Below are 17596 nucleotides of genomic sequence, written 5' to 3' on the forward strand. Positions count from 1 at the left end.
ACCAAGTTCATCTTTCTCCTTCCGTGGAGGAAAGGTGGAGGGGAAATGAGACTGACTGAGGGAATTGCTACATTAGCTGCTATTTAAACCAGAATCTCTTGCATCTTCTCATTGCATCTCTTCTTCCCTTGTAATTTTTTTCCTCCTGCCCACATTACTTGCTAATTCATTAAACACCGAATTTTCAGGTGACAGGGATGGCTTCTTGTTTGGTCTTGTTTTAGCTTTTGTGTGGACATACACAGATCCAGTATTTATAAATCTTGTTTGTAAACTCCGCCTAATTTTCTTACAGGGTGACGGTTGGTTGTACGTGAATCCTCTCTGGAAGACCCATTGACAGGAGAGAGCAGTTGCCTCGTAACTTTACCTGAAAGGCATTAAAATGATACAGTATGTAACTTCAGGATGTCCTTGGATAGGTCGTGTTCCCAGAAGATCCCCATGGGAAGCTATGTACTGTGAATGATGCATCTCAAAATAACCACGAGCTCGAGTTTATTCAGGAGCCATTTTGTGTGTGCAGATCCACAGACACACAGGCACACGTCCCCAAGTACCCATGGTGTGCATGTGTTGTGTGTGTTATTTACACTACATGTAAACAGTACCAACACCAATAGCAACTCAAAGACCTTTTCCTTCAAGTGTTAGCACACAGAACCCTGGCTGGATTCAGCCAGGGTTCCCTGAGTTGTGTGCTTGCAGGATCAGGCCCTATGCTAGTATTTAAGAAAATACTTTTTTATTAATACTGGTTAAGGTTTTTCTATTTTTCACTTTTGCCAAAAATGTTTTGCACTTAAAACGTGACGTGTCTCTTAATGGCAGTCGTTCTGTCTGAACAGTCACCGAGTAACTCACCTTGACATAAGAATGATCCACTGGCTGTGCTCACTCTGGGTTGCTGAGTTCAGTGCGGGTTTCCTGTCACTGACGAGTGTGAATTTCCTGCCACCCTATAAGAAGTAGCAATACCTTCTCCAGAACGTTGTTCTTCACACTAACCCGTTGTGCCCTTGCTGCTTTGTCCGTTCATGCGCCAGCTGTTCAGTTGATCTCTGGTCACCACCCCTGAGCCAGCTGCTCTGGTAGCTTTGATCTTGCTGTGTAATGTTCTCTGGCTGCTGTCATGCCAACACTTCTGGCTTACATGTTCCACTAAACGGAGATGCTTCTGATAGAACATTTGGATGAGTAGAGATGATATAACTAGCCTTCCCAGATCAATGATTCTGTGATGTAAAAGTAACAATTTAGTAAATTATTCCATGGAGATAGTAACTTAATGAATGAAACAAAAGAAATGGGATACAATTTGTTTTGTAGTGTTAAAAAAAAAAATTAAAACGTCCTGTCACTTGATCTTGTTTTGTAAGGTACCCACTGTGACACTGACAAAGTGGATTCTAGAAGTGTGTTACGGCTTTGTTGCCTTTTAGTTTGTATTTGTTGGAAGTGAAGATGTTTTTGAGAGAGGTGGCAGCGAAAGCACATGTAAAATGTGCTCAGTGCTTCTTTCCACAGTGCCCCGTAATGAAACCACTGTATTTCTAACACACAGTAGCATGGATGCCTGTCTGTAGAGCTGAGTAATTTTGTGCCTTTTGTCTGCTTCGTTCATACGCTGGCTTAGGCTTGATAGATACTACACAAAGATACCTAGATCAAAGCACTGCTCACATCTGTCCTTGTGCTTCCTGCATTTTGCTTTTTCAGTAGACGTAAAAATCTCTTGAGCAGCTCAGAAGGCTGAGTGGAGGAGGTGTGTGCACAAGGAAACATTCCATTAGTTGTTCCTTTGGATTTGAACTTCAGATCTCTAATGAAGGTGTGGCTACTTTTTCCTCCAAAATGCTATTTAGTCTTCTTGTCTGTCCTTTTTTTTTTTTTTTTTTTTTTTTTTTTTGGGTTTTTTTTTGGGCTTTTTTTTGGGTTTTTTTGCACATTAGAAAGAGTCATGTTCTAAATGATTTAAATCCTATTTTTTAAAGAAGTGGATTGTATGAGCTTGGTTTTGTAACTGATACTTTTTTTTTACGAGAAAAAAAAATCTTATTTTTTAGGAATAGTTGATGTAATAGTTTTCTGTAACAAAACCAAAACAATGCTGTTGTAGTAATCACTGAACTGCTACTATCATCAGGAACACTTGTACTTTATCACCTGCAAGAATTCACTTTATAATGGATCCACTCTTGTTCTAGAGATTAGTCTGATAAGTACCAAAAGTATTCCCACAGTTTGTAGTATCATCACAAAGAACAATGGAAAAAGCAGAGTTAAACCCATGGAACATCCTCCCAGAACTCTCACACACCAAAGAACAAGACACATCCTCACTAAATACCCATTGCAAACCTCTGTGTGTCAGGCATGCAGGCCTGGGCCCCTGAAGGAGTAGACCTCTTTCAGCTGGGATGGTGTGACTGTCAAGGCTACAGAGATGCTGTAGCTGTTCTTCTAAGGAGAAATTAGAATAATTTTCTGCTTGTAATTTATTGAAGATTTTCTCTGTCTGCATGGTTGGTTGTTTCTGCATGCCGAGGACATTCCACTTGTGCTCTGATCAATGTTCTGTTCTGTTCTGATGCTATGAAGAATCCCCTGATGCCATTACCACTGGTTCTTGCCCAGATTAACTTGGGAGACACAAAACATAAAAAGCTCTTTCAGAAAAGATCCCATCAGCGAGAGATTCCAGAACAAGATTCACAAATGTAATTTCATTTTTCTGATAGTATGTGTTCACTATATTTTGCAGGACTGAAAAGTAAATATTCATAAGCCTTATTCTGTAGGTCGTTCCAATAGCTGTCTTGGAATTGCAAGTAAATCCTTTCCTTTTCAAGTAGCCGATGTACACTGAATTGTAATGTAAAAACTTCCATGTACTTCAATTTTTTTTTTTGTGCACACCTGTAGAAAGCCTATGCAACCTTTTTCTTTCTTAAATTAGAAATGTTCAGAAAGAAAATTTATACCTTTATCATTTAAAAGATGCTCTAGCAGTCTCTTACTGATTTGCCTTCCTTTCATAATTTGTGAATTTAAAATGAGAATGCTCATGAATAAAAGATTTGTTTCATTTAGCAGTGGGATGCCCTTTCTCTTTCCATGGAAGCCTTAGTTCAGTGGTGTCAGTCACTGACTGTCAGGAGCTGTGTACTACACCCGAGCATGGTTCCCATGGAAGTGATTTGCCAGGTTAATCTGGGTTTCGTGCGGGGTTTTCCGCCCTGCTTATTCTCCCAGACACACCGGAGGTAAGTTTTGTGTTTACATAGGATAGCTCTACCCAGGGAAAACAGGACTGGGCAGCATCAACAGCTTTAGGAAAGGCTGGAGAACATTTGCTTCATTTTGGCAAGTAAAACGGAAATAGGTAAAAGTGCTTGCTTCTGAAAATCCTATTTCATTTAGTTTTTATCACCAACAGAGATTCTTGATTAGAACCTCTTTAAAACACAACTCTACATTATTGCAGCATTGGATACTTGCATGAGGAAAAATGCTCTTGGAGGAATCACACAGATCGTGGTCAGCATTTTTCAAGTGTTAGATAATGGCCTTCTGGTTTTCTTTAAACATTCATCCACAGTGCTGGAAACAATCTTGCTGGAACACTTTGTTTTTATGCAAAACGGAAAACAACAGTGCCTGTAAATATGGCAGGAAACTCTACCCAGTCCTGTTCCTTGCCTTTCGTGGCATTGCTTCAAGGTCCCATCTTTGAGTAGTTTTTCCACTTGGGTTAAAGATGTGAGGGCAGGTATTTTAGTCATAGCCAAGTATTTTTTTTTCTTCAGTTTTTACTTATGATGAGACTGGTATGTACCAAGGGCTCTGTTAAAGCATTCAGCTGCTTTTTAAAGAGTAAATCTATCAAGATATTTAATGAATGACTTTTCTCCTTGTTATGAAATTAGTTCTGCAAGTCAAAATATTTCTTCTGGGATTACCAACAGCGCTGTCTGCCTCACTGCTCACACCAGTAATGATTAAGAGATACAGAACCTATGCAGCATTGAGTTCTAGACACTTGCAGCTTTAGTTCCTTAGCAACTGCTGACCTGAGCCTGGCTCACATGGCTTTTGTGGGGTTTGTTTGTTTGTTTGTTTTTTAATTTTTTGTTGTTTTTTTTTTTTCTTTTACTGTTTTGTGGCAATCATGCTTCAAAATTTGACATAGAACAAAAGGAAAAAGGATGGCTGGAGCTAAGGAAATGAACTACTTTGGGAGGTGTATGTGATGAAGGAAGATGCTAATAGTCTTTGCTGGTAGAAGCACTGTTCAATTCTCCCAAAGAGGAGGCAGGAGTTAGTTTAGCTGTTTGATTCCAGGATCCAGCTATAAACATACATGGAATGCAGATTCCTGAGGAACCAAGGAAGGCGAGATGTGCCAGTTCTTCTTTGTAATGTTGCTTTTTCTAAGTGGATGTCTCTATGACTCCCAACTTTTTATTTCATTTCAACTGCAGAACACTGGCAGAATCCTTGAAGTCATGTTAGATTCAAGAAAAAAAATAAAGCTCAGGTAAGTAGTAGGGAACTTTGGGCCCAGGCTGGCTGGGATCTCTGCAGTTGGCTTACTTGTATTTCAGATGCCTCAGATTCACTTGCTTCTGCTGTTAAAGAGAACACTGTCACCTAAGGCTGAAGACAGTCTGTCCAACTGTAAAGGTACCTGAAGAGGGGATCTTGTATTTCCTTTTTTAAAACAAGGCTGAGTTACTGCCAAGCCACAGACTGACTGGCAGCCTCTGTCCTGCTGCCTTTGAGGTGTCCTTCCAAAGCCCTTATTTCTTACCCATGGACAGGATGCAGATTGGATTGGAAGCAGCACGACACTAGAAATCGTGCATCACATAATCAATCAGCCCTTCTGCCGGTGGGTGAGCAGCTGTAGCAGCTCGAGGAGCTCCAGATGCTGAAAGGAGTTGCTGCAATGTGTGGTTGGGAAAGAAGGCTGCTCTTCCCTGGAAGTATGACAGCCACCTTCATTTCATCACAGCAGAGGCCCTAGATTTGGCTTACTGTAAGCTGGAGGGATGTTAAGAAGATGCTGTGGCTTCATTACAGCAGCTTGGTGAAGTCAGGAGATTTGCAATACGGAATTCTAATGTCTTAATTTATGACTAGGACTACAAACAACTAGTTATCAAGTTAATGACAACAAAACTGACACAACAGCCTTAACACAAAACTTGAATTAACTTTATTTTCCCCTACAGTTGACAACTGGTCTGCATTGAGCTTTAAAGCAACAAAATAAAATGAAATCTCCAAACGACAGGGGCCAGAAATCCAGATTTAATTACCTTTGTGAAAATGTTGCAGCTGTAGTATTGGTCTGTATAAACCACTGGAGTCAAAAATGAGTTCATAAACCAAAAAAATATTCTACACCTTGGGAAAGAAGTCAGCAGTAACATTCTCACAGAACACTGTAAATTTACATTTTCTTCATGAAAGGTACATACTATTCTGCATTTTACATCAAGTTATTGATGCAAGTTTTGCTTCTATAAAAAGTTACAACCTGTGGCAGGAAAACAAACTGCAAAAAAAACCCTTTCATTTTAATTAAAGAAAATTTTCAAGTCTGTATAAAGTTTCCTTATAGCTGGAAAGTGAACACGTTCAGTCTCCATTTATATTTTAGTGCATTTAATCTGACAGTTTTCACCACTTAAAAAAACCCAAACCGAAACCAGTAAAAAAGACAGACAAAGCAAACAGCACTAGAGCAGGAATTTCTTCAATTGATTTAAGCACTCTAAATAAAAAGGCAGAGAAACAGATTTCCAGAAAAACTTCCACCCTCGCCAGAAAGGCAGTGAGGGCTGAAGACATTTGCAAATCTTCTACCTCCGATAGCCACAGAAAAGGGGTTTTGTATACCTGTCAACCTTCTTTTCCCCAATAACCAGGCCATACTTGTTTTACCAATGTAAACATTCACCTAAAATAGTTTAATTTCTGTTCTGAAGCACCAGCAGCTCCATGGTGCTCAGTTGTATGTTGTTATAGCATTCGTTACTGTCGTTTCAGATCTTTCAGGTTACAAATTTAGCCCTTGTATCTACAGTGTGCAAGATTTGCCTTGTCTACCTTGTGAAATGACAGTGTAAGGCAGCAATACTGCAATCCCGTGTTGAACAAAAGCAGCTTGTCCAATTACTCTGTCCTGTCACCTCTTGTGAAAACTGCAGCTTTGCTTCTTACACTCCAGCTCAAAACCAGCCTGCAGCAAGAGTAAAAGGACATTGAAAAAAACCATTGAACAATAATCATGGGAGTAACTTGTTTTGCAAGTTGAATTTGAGAGAGCTCTGCCACCTCTTTCTTGTTGAAAAAGTCATTTTCAGATGTCACCATTCCAGTTTTCATACTGCTGCTATTCAGCTGAACAGTGTTCTCCAGAAAAGATTGACAAGTAATGCATGTGCCAAGGACCAAATTACAGGGTTCTTTGGTAAAGTCAGTCCAAATTTTCAAGAGATTTGAAGGATAATATGTACCAATAAAAAAAATGCTGCTAGACTTGGATAGCAGCTCTGTCTTGCTTCACATTACAAATCTAAAACAGCTGTTCTCAATAAGCCAATATTTTTAATCAGACATTGCCTGAAAATTTTGTACAATAATCTGGACCAATGATGGTTCTGTACCCTCATGTTGCTGTGAAACATGATTTGAGCTAAAGGCAAAGACTGGTTATCTCAAGGACAACTGCTTCGTATTAGCAATCAGAACAGTGTGTTTAAACTGTCTTCCTGTTGGGTCTCTTGCCTTTCTTTAAAATTAGTTTATTCTTAATGTAGCCACGCTTCCTTTTGGAGGTCTAAAAAGAAAAACAGAATAACAGGTATTAGTTAATGATTTAGTCTTGACCGCGGTTTAATGATGTGCATTCAATGTCTGAGCTTTAGATTGATTTTAAAGAGCTTAAATGCTAAACCCTCAACTAGGCATTATCCAGTTATTATTTTTAATGTTGGGATTGTTAATTCCTGCCCAGCAGTTGCTTTTGCACAAGATGTGCTTTTGTAACCCTGTCTGCCAGATCTGTAGAGTTCTTTTCAAAGCATGTGCTGAGGCAGAATTAATAATTAACCAACATGATAAAACTCTAATATGCCCAAAGAGCACAACTGGTATAAGTGTTTTGTTTGGAAATACCTTCTTGCATCTTTTGCATTATGTGATTCTCTCAGAAGTTAGTTAGAAGTATTTGCTCAAAGCAGCATTTTTCAAAAGAAAAAAAACCAGAATAATCCTGTTTTAGTCTTCTAAACTCTGCTGTTGGTCTGTAGGTTGCTTAGTTAGCACTTCCTGCTCATTCCTTTATCAGCATGTTTCAGAATTTATTTTAAGGTAGTAATGGAGGGGAACATTGATGTTGGTCATAGGTAAAATTAACTTCAAATTTGTGTACATAGTTTGTGGCAGGTATAATTGTACATTCAACACATCTGCCAGAAGGGAGCTCCCACCCTAGCTGCATTTCGCTGTGCTTACCAGCAGGGTCTATTATTATTGAAAAAAATTTGCATTTAATCAACATGACACCAAAAACACGATTATAATAAAGTGAGATAGATACAAAATAATATGTAATATTCAGACACCTATTGTATCTCTGAGCTTGAGCAATGTCATTCCTAACATGATAGGAGATGTGTTGAATTTCCTCCAGTAAGGAGGCAAGTGCTGAAAAACTGTGGCTACTAGTGCACCCTCAGAATGTATTTAAGAAATCCTAGTTTGGGCACCTGCCCCGTGCTCTCCACTGGTTCTCTGATTTCTTAATGGAAAGTAGGGCTGTACTGCAGCAGTTAGTGATGGATCAGAAACTGCATCAAGTTCCAGACAGAGAATCTACACATCCAAGGCTCAGGTGGCGTCAGTGCACCTATCATAGATAGATACAGCCTTGCTTGTCACTTAAGTAACTCAAAAGTTACAGTGTTAAGTGTATGACAGGCACAATAAAGCTTACCCTTTCAAGATATGTCTAGCTTCAGTGGCAACTCCTAAATGCCTTATTTTATGTACTTCCCATCAAATCACAGAAATAAGCATCTTTACATTTAACATTCTCTACTTGCAGAGAATGTTCCCTACTCATATTTCCATGACAGAGTGTAAGTCTACTGCCTATACTAGTTTGTTAGACAGGATTCTGGACTTCCTTTTGCAACATCTATTTCAATATATAGACAACAGATGTTGTGAAAGGAGAAGGCTGCTAACAGTCTCCCCAAGTCCCCTGGGAACAGGCCTTTCTTCATAGGCTGAAGGAGGGCAGCAAAACAAATTTAAAACCGTGAAGATGACTTCAGGCAGTAAGCAGACAGACACTAAAGTTCCATCAACAAAAGTTTCATATTTAATTTATTTCATACAAAATTGCCATTTGTAAACTTCTAGGCATCACTACTTTCAAACAAAGTCAGAAAGCAACTTCCACATTTACTTAGTGAGCCATAGTTACTGAAACATGAATTGATGTACTTTAGAGATTATACTTCCAGTTACATGAAGACTTAAGAGTTGTAACAGCCAGTGACACACTCTATGTCCAGTTAGCATTCTGCCTAAAAAAAAAAATCTAGCCTTGTGTCTTCACATGCTTTTAAGTTAAGCAGACAGTAAATTAACAATTATTACCAGCAGGCAGGCCTGATATTGGACACTAACATGAACAGTATCCATAACATTCTGGCTAGTGGAAATATATAATTCACCAGCTATGTGATTCACTGTTAAAAATAAACTCCTGACCCCTTTTCAGTTACTTCACTAGGAACCCACCTTCTTTGACAAATACTTCTGTTTCGGTACAATGTTGGTTACTCTAGGTTTATGATCCAGTGTCTCTCTGTTGTCTAGTTGTTTGACCTTGTATATTCTAACAAGCCAGTGCTCTGAGGTAAAGGCTTCCTCCAGATGTTTAAATTTAATGTCTTTGTTGCCTATCTCCGCATTGCGTGTACGGTCGAATCCTGGGGGTGTCCGAAAATCCAGCTATAAAAATTAAAGCTACATGTTAGTTTGAGACAAAACCCAGAACACCAATCACTGCAAACTGTGAAACTTCACACTTTATAAGGCAATGCATTCAGCTGCCTGAGTCAAAGGGCAACACTTCTCTTGCACTGGTTACTACTACACAGAAAAACCTTTGAGATCCTAAGGGACAAATTCATTCTTACTCCTACAGCTGTCACAGGAGACAATACCTTATGTCTCAGCAAAACTATCCTGTCTGCATTCAGAGATGAAACAACTCAAAGAACAGTCTGAGGTGCAGCAGCCTGCGGTGTTTTTCAACACAGCTGCTGCCTTTGTGCTCCTGCCTATACTGCAATAATTTGCACTTCCACAGTTTTCCATATAATCCAGAAGTAGCTCACAATTATCAGTTAAATTAGTTAAATTTGGCCCTGCTGTATTACAAGTAAAATCCACTGAAAAAAGGATTCTTGTACTAATATATCAGAAGGAAAGGGCCCCTGGTGGGGGCAACAAGGGAAGAAAAGGAAAAAAACCAAACAGGTTTAGCTCCATCCATGTGTTTGGTGCTCCAAAAGGGGAGAGACAACTGCTGCCTTACTATACAGTGTAGTGTTGTTTTATACACTGATGTGACTTGGATGGAAATCATGTAGTTTCTGACAGACATTAAACAGTCAATAATTCCACTTGTGTGTTGCTATTGCAACAAACACATCTAAAGCTCTCCACAATGTTACAGTTGATGCTTTAGTGAGCACACAGCACAGTGCAATCAAGATACTCATCTGGGGCAATGTGAAGGACACCAAAAAAATGAAGTACAAGTGTGGGTTTACAGCAGAAATGCTTTTTGTTAAAGGTTATAAACAGCAGACCTTGACTGGATGTATTTCAATTTGTAAAGCTCACTCTTACTGTAGATTCTACTACTACATGCAGTGCTTAATTTAAAAGATAGAAAATACATCAAAATAATATTTGTTTTCTCACATTTCAGTTAAGATTCAGAAGAAGTTGTAGCACTAACCTGCATCTCTCCAAATCTGTAATAGGACATTTTATACATGAGGCAGTTCAGCAAAGTTGGAGAGCCTGCCTTGTCTACCCGGAATTCTCCCTGAGGGGTAAAGTAATCACTTTCCTTTAAAAAGAAAAGAAGATACAAAGAGTCAATGCAGACTAAAATCTTACGGGAATTTCTCATTCCTTTCCCCACAGAAAGACCCCTAAGAAACTCAACTGGCTATTACAGTTTAAAAGCTGATTTAAGGTAACCTTAAAATGAAAGAGATGGTGTTCATTAAAGGTGAAATATTTGCAAACTATCTGCTTGTAACCCAGACCCCAATGGACCAGTTTTCCTAAACCTGTACTTTTGCGCTGTTAAGAGTTTTGTCACATCACTGTAATTGGTTCTGGAAAAGTTACCTCAAACTGTAAAATTTAGGTGGGCATCTATCCTTCAGCAAGGTGACAAACACTGTATTGTTGATATACAAGATCTGCAGGGTCAGTATAAACTTCATATATTCTCTGTGTTTAAACAAAAAATTTCTGCTGTTTTCATCTCAAGTTCAAGATGAAAGCATGCACATGGGCTACTCCCTTAAGCCTGTGCTCAATATCTAGGAGTTTTTGTTAGGCTTAAGAAAATGTTACTACAGACCTCTGCAATCTCAAAGGTGTTTGAACAGCTTAAACTCTACATGAGTCAATATTAACACTTTCACTTGTCTCCTACTATTACAGAGTTTGAAGAAATTTGTAATGCTGTTTAAACAGTGTGAACGCTCCTACTTTTTTTTTCAAGCATGTGATGATGCACAGAGAGACATACAGACAAGACCTACTGAAAAAATCCTACTTTTAGTGTCATGCAAAAACGTGAAAAGCTTTCGAGGCCACTGACCTTTTAGAACCAAAAACATTGAAAGAAGCTGGGCTACAGGCCACTGCACTCCTATTATTCTAGAAAAACAACCCCAGCACATGTTTCAAATAAAATGGCAATAAAACAGAGATTTCCCTCCACTGTAGTGACCACTCACAGACAAGTGATAACATAAATAAAAGGTTTTTTAAAAAAACCAAAAGTAGAGGTTCCACTTACCCGTATATCTTTGGGATGTTCCCCCTCTGCTATTCTCACCATCCACAAGAACTTATTAATATCATCACCAGAGTAGCCAATCACACCACCGAAAATAATCAAAACATAATCCACATCCAGGCTTCTCATGATCTCGTATGCTGCAGACTCATTGGATGACATTGCTTTTCCCACCTGTATCATTGCAAAAATATCTTAAACTTTTGCACAGCTGCCTATTGAACAGCTCCACAGATCAATACAGCCAGACCAAAGCCCAGGAATCCTGTGCCACGTGCTCTAGGATGGCCCTGGCTTCAGCAGGGAGGTTGGACCAGATGACCCCACTGTGTTCCCTTCCAGCCTGTGGTTTTGTGATTCTCTAATACCTACTTGTCAACCCACCAAAGCCAACATTTTCATTCCAGATAAAGAAAACCCACTGTGAATACTGAGAAACTCAAAAGCCCAACCTAAACTATTTTCTCCTCTTTAAGAGGAGTGCTGCCTGTTGAAAGGAGTGCTTTGAGTATGAAATGTAGCAACAAGGGTTTGCCTTCTGTGGCACCTACATATTTTTCAAGTCATAACTCTATTACCAAAAGCTTAAGTGTTGCAGAAAATACCTAATAACAATTTATTTTCAAAGCTTTAGACACAGCCCAAGGTGTACAAATTATTTGGAAAATGTTATTTTTTTCTTGAGCTCTGTCCTTCATTAATGAAGCAGCCATTGTGCACTGCACTAATGAAGGCATACAAGGGCATACAGGCACCCTTAGCACTGAATTCAAGGTAAATCTACACAGAGAAAATGTCAGAATAAAATGTTTCAGAGCTGTATCCAGTACCTCTTGTCTCCTGGTCACTTCCCACACTTAAAAGAATTTGGTCAGCAACTGGCATGCAGTTCAGCAGTTTTGTTTGCTCTTGAAGCTCTTTTACTTAAGGCATAGTAAGGTATCGCTGCAGTCTAAGGGAGTAACCACAATATACGTAATACTGCATCCGACTTGGTAACATTCAGCTAAGAATGTAATTAGAGAGCACTAAGCTTAGGCAGCAAGCTGTCAAAAGACCAAGAACCTCAGCTTCTTGGCTATTATCCTAATTAATGTGAGGTTATTTGCCAGATTTCCATCTCTGTACAGGAGAAAATCATCTGGACACATATCCAGGGCATGCCTCGTTTACAGCACAAGTGCAGGTATTGGCCACAACACACATTTATTGCTTGGGTCCCCCTTTATGGAGTCTTCATTCCAAAATGGAACTTGACAATGCAGCAGTCATACTCGAGAGAATTCTTTATTTAAAGCCATTACAGCCAGTTGCTGCAATGTGTGTGGTTGCTGTCCTCAGGCAACACAAATGACTTGCACAGTCCCTACTGACATGGCTGCACCTTGTCCTGCAAGAAACCGAGTTTTGATGCAGTATCTGCATTTCTACCTCTTGCAGCAGAGGAAGGCACACAGAGATATCAGAACTGAGTGTCCATTAAAACACACCAAGGCTGTCAGGTCAACAACCAAATTAGATGGGCGTCAGAGTACGTGGCAAAGCATTTAGAGTGACATTAGCCTGATGTTAACATCATCAGTACAATTTCCCAAGCTTTCTTCTAGCTGAATGTGAGTTTCCTGCCCTGTAACAAGTGTGGATGTGTGATCCCTCTTCCCCAATACACTTTTTTTTTGGACTCTGCTCAAAGCACAGCTGCGTTAATTTGTTGGCTTTGTACACTGCTTTTTGGCAGATCTGGTCCAACAGCTGTACTCACTACTGACACAAGACAGAAAGAACACGAGAAACTATCCTAACTATCATAATTTCTTGAGCCCTTCCCCCATTCTGCCCTTGTAGCAAAACATTCTGGGAAGAAATGTGATTGATGATGAGTCACTGCACAGCACAAGTTGCCCAAGGTGCTGCCCTGTAACCACAGGCAATGCTAACACCCTGCCTTAGGCACACGTACAGAGCTTAAACTCTTCAGAAATGAAAGCAAATAAAGGTGCAGACATTTTGTCTATCTGCAAATTTGAGAAGACAGAATTGCATTAAGTCTGCTACACTTCCACAGCTAGTCACAAATAATCACTTCCCGTGATTTCCCAGATGTATGAAAATTTGTCAAGTCGTGGTCAGTTTCCACATGCCATTCAAAAATCCTCTCAGCAATGACACTTCTGAAATGCAAGGATCCTTGTTTTGATAGGCCAGTAATGCAGTGGTACCAGCTGTTACAGCATTAATCCCAAGGGGAATGATTACCTTAGGTTTTGTCTATCCTACCCCAAAGAAAAGAAGAGAAACTGAAGCATAAGTGAAGTTTTGGAAGCTTCAAGGAAACAAAATGAAAACTCTGAAGCAAAACTGATCCCTAGACTCCCTAAAACTAGAGTTTTAACAAATGAAAAAAGTATGTTCCTTCCACGTTTGTGTTTCTCCGTGCAATTTCTCCCCTAATATCAATCACCCTAAGAGACATCTGCAACTTCATGCTAGACTGCAGTGTGATCATTTTGGTGTTTCTGCTGCACAGAAGCCTGCCACCCTTACCAAGGCAATGTGGCTGTTGTTCCAAGTGTTGTTATCAACCAGGGTTGTCCGGTTGGCCATTCCCGCTATCTGATACCCATAATCCCACCACGACATCACTCTGGCGTGCTCGTCTGTGTTCTGTCTGAGCCAGTAATAGGCTTCTCTGAAGTCATCCAGGATGTTCCGAGTGCTGGAAAACAGTTCATTTTATTTGCATCTGTACAAATCCTACCAACAAATTAACTGCACCATGATAAATCTGGGTTCACAAATAAGGGTTTTCTTATGAGTTCAGCTCCCTTTGAGGATTTTGTCACCAGCAGTCATAAGTTTGAACTCTCTGACAGCTGAATGTTCAGAAGCTGAACTGCTTTTGAAGACACGACTGCTTTTGAAGACATGACTAAATGCATTTCCAGTCAAATATATATTCTTAAACAAGTTTCCTAGTTGACTCCAAGGCTTTTTTTTAACCATCATTTTTATTGGCTTTGGATAAGATTATTTTTATATATTTCATTAAATATTTCAGAAAATACTGTATCTTTTTGAAAATTAGAGTATGAATAATTTTTTATTCAGGTCACAATTCTTTTATATAATAAGGAGTGATTCAAAGGCGGCAAAGCAAATTGCTAATGCAATGGCAGTGAAAAAGGGTTTTGCCCTTTAATCACTTCAGACTATAGACCTTACTTACCCATCATGGTTATAGGAGGCGAGAACCACGCTGGGGCTGGAGTATGCATTGCTGGTTACCCAGGTACAGTGAACAGCAAACATCATCAGCAACATCAGCATCAGCATAGTCACAATGTTTTTGATATTGGGACCCAGCCCTTCTTCTGTTTTTTCCTGCTCAGACACATGTTTCCTCACTTTGCCTGCCTAAACAAACACAAGTGTATGTTATGGCAACTTCTATCATGCTTGACATTGGAATCCAAGTTTTCTAACTCTTGCTTCCTCCCCTCACCTTATCATACAGGTTGCCAGGGTTCCTTTTGTCATCCTCATCACTACTGTCTTCTATTGGTGGATTTTCCCTCTTCATATCATCACCCAAATAACGCTCAAAGACATTGGAGAAAGCAATTGCTGACAGCATACACACCACTGGAGTCAAAGTGAGCATCAGGCGAACCATCACTCCAGCAAAGTAAACAGCGCTGATTGCATACAGAGCAACTGCAAGGGAACACATCTAATGGTGACACTTAGAAAATAATATTCACTCTGACTGCACACGTACATGCTCTCCATAAAACTACTTCTGGAACTGGGTTGAGCATCTGTGTGTATAAAGGCTTGAGTGTGCATCTTGCATTTCATTGCTTTTTAATTTACAGACATACAGCTGAATTAACATTTATCCCTTTGAAGCCTCAAACCCTTCCTGAGATTCATCTCAACAACTGTTGACAATAACAGAACCCCATTTTCAATATTCATTAGTAATGGGTCAGAAGATACATTATTAATGAAATTTAATATTACACACCAACAGTACTACTAGAATAATAGGAAACTTCATTTGATTAAAAAAATCAAACAGCTCTAGACCAAACATGTTATTAGAACTGAAAAAGCAAAAGGAAGTGTTACAATTTCATGTAAATGTTAAATTTTGATTTAAGTTAGAGGTATCTGTGGACAAATTGGGGGCTTGTCTACATTATAATTCTATATAGATGAATAACATGATGCTGTGAGTCCTATCCTGAAGGAAGTATTCCTGAGCAGTATTACCTCCACTTTGTCTTCCACAAAACATAAACCAAGATTTTCAGAATACTACAAAACACTAAGAACACATTTATTGGAAAGAGAAAAAAAAAAAAAGCAACCCAAACAATCCTGTGTACACTGATTGGGAATATCCAGCAGTGGTTTCCTTGTGGTAGACTCCTTGTTTGCTACAGTTTAACAATATCCTCTTGTGAAAGATTTGCCACAGAGATCAAGAGACACTGATTTACCAGATTAGATCATGTAAATATTTTCTGCATTTTGGTGGGGCAGTATGGCTCTCCATCCCCACTCATAGGTCTCTTTATGCCGTGTTAAATGGAAGGTGCAGCCTTCAGTAGGAGGCTGAAAGCAAGTTGCCCAGCGCTGGTCTTGACAAACAGTCACTGTAAGGCACACAGCACAGACTACCTCAGAGTAAACATTCCTACTACCCACACATGTCTCAGGTAGCCTAAGAGGCAGCTGTATTAGCCTGGAGCCTCCCATGCCTGTAAAAGTCCAAGACCTGAGTGATCTTTGCTCCTCCATATGGCTTACAACTGCTTACAAGCCTCATTCAGAATCAGAAGCTGGCTTTTCCAATACAGCTTTGCACAAAAAAAGTTGTCACTGACATAGGGAGACCCCACACTTCCATTCTGGCTCGTGCCTTATCTAGCACTTGTTCCAAAGCAAGTGATTCACTTTCTTTTCCATTCACTAAAATAGCAGAAAACCTGGAAAGCAAAGGCATTTTGAATTATTTGTGATGGGATGAGCGCCAGACACCCAGAGTATAGACCCTGCCTTTGCACTGAGCTGTTCTCCTGGCTGACCTGTACTGTGGAACCGTATCCCACCAGAACATGCAACTCCAGCTGCAGAATTGAACACAACAAATGCCTGCATCCCACCTCCTGGGGCTACACTCCATCACCATTTCAGCAACCTCTGCACTTTTATACTGTTTCAAAGACTATTAAGAGTTGCCTGCACCCAGCAATCACCTTTAAATACATCACTTTTAAACCGTATTTTAGAACAAGCCACATATCGGCTTTGAGCAAACAAAACCAAAGTGAAATCAAGTTGAAGGCAAACTTTTTCAAAATAATTTAAAAATATTTTCTCTTACCAAAGACTCTTTCGTCATTGATGTTTTTGATACAGAACCACAGCCCTGCTGGGAAAGTACACACGAGAATATGCAGATCAAAAAAGAAGGAAACCCATGTTGTAGGCTGATGCTCAGACACAGAGGCAATGATCGGGATGTGAATTTTCGCATACCTTTTTTAAAAAAAATTCAGTTCAAATTATTTTGAAAAGATAAGATTATTAAAACTTGTAAACATTAGGAATTCTGAAATTCATCTCAAAGGAAGCATTTCAATTTTAAATGGTAAGTGCCCTAATCAGCAGAAATCTCATGAAACTCTTATACCAAAGAAGTCCCCAGGCCTTACTGTATCTAGGAAGCATTTGGTGTATAGTTATTTAAAACAACAATTATTTCCATACTAATTAAGACAATGAAAATTACGGATGTTTCACTTTTTTATGGCTAAATATGAAGCCAAATTCACCAAAATGAAAACACACAGCTATGGAAGCACCTTTACTACATTGTTGAATCATCAACGCCAGTAAATCTAAATATTCAACATTGTATTTCAAAACCTCTACACAGAGTATCTTCATTTTCTTAGTAAAGAAAAGTTACAGAATTAAGTACCAGATCAGTTACTGGTGCACACACATTCTTTCAGATGCTGAAAAAAATCAGGCCTTGTCTACACTTGGAAACACATGTCATCTAAACAACGTGTCAAACACTCAGTGCAGACAAGGACAAAACTCTGCTCTATATACAGACAACTATACATATGGACCAAATCTAGGGTGCTACCATGATTGAATGGTGAGGTATCAAACATATGTCCTTTTCTTCACTGAGATCTAATTCTCATTCAAAACTGTATTGTGTGTTTTAACGCAATATGTTTTTCTAATGTAGACAAGCCCTCAAAAGTTTAGTGCTTTGTGTGTGTGTATATATATATATAGATACATATATATATATAGACAGGCAAAGAACAACATCTATATATTCCTCAAGTAAATCTGAGGCTTCTTTACTGACATCTGTTCTACTACGTTTATTATAGAGCTGGGACAGAATCCTGTACAAGCTGAATTTTG

General features: G+C 39.2%; 2 protein-coding genes across 2 annotated transcripts in view; one reads left to right on the forward strand and one right to left on the reverse strand.

Annotated features, from left to right (window-relative positions):
- Nucleotides 1–3092, forward strand: part of OSBPL10 (oxysterol binding protein like 10) — a 113964-nt gene extending 110872 nt beyond the window's left edge. Inside the window, exon 12 of the mRNA XM_066194035.1 lies at nucleotides 296–3092. Coding sequence (XP_066050132.1) covers nucleotides 296–340 — 45 coding nt within the window. The 3' untranslated portion in view covers nucleotides 341–3092. The remainder of the gene's footprint in view (nucleotides 1–295) is intronic.
- A 2106-nt stretch (nucleotides 3093–5198) lies between these two features.
- Nucleotides 5199–17596, reverse strand: part of STT3B (STT3 oligosaccharyltransferase complex catalytic subunit B) — a 51027-nt gene continuing 38629 nt past the window's right edge. The window contains exons 9-16 of the mRNA XM_066194020.1: nucleotides 16530–16684; nucleotides 14640–14851; nucleotides 14364–14551; nucleotides 13682–13853; nucleotides 11138–11311; nucleotides 10055–10168; nucleotides 8824–9036; nucleotides 5199–6850 (exon numbers count right to left, since the gene is read on the reverse strand). Coding sequence (XP_066050117.1) covers nucleotides 6770–6850; nucleotides 8824–9036; nucleotides 10055–10168; nucleotides 11138–11311; nucleotides 13682–13853; nucleotides 14364–14551; nucleotides 14640–14851; nucleotides 16530–16684 — 1309 coding nt within the window. The 3' untranslated portion in view covers nucleotides 5199–6769. The remainder of the gene's footprint in view (nucleotides 6851–8823; nucleotides 9037–10054; nucleotides 10169–11137; nucleotides 11312–13681; nucleotides 13854–14363; nucleotides 14552–14639; nucleotides 14852–16529; nucleotides 16685–17596) is intronic.

This window comes from Chamaea fasciata, unplaced genomic scaffold (genome assembly GCF_029207755.1).
Source record: "Chamaea fasciata isolate MVZ Bird 193981 ecotype frontalis unplaced genomic scaffold, bChaFas1.0.hap1 SCAF_1, whole genome shotgun sequence".
Lineage (NCBI taxonomy): Eukaryota > Metazoa > Chordata > Aves > Passeriformes > Sylviidae > Chamaea > Chamaea fasciata.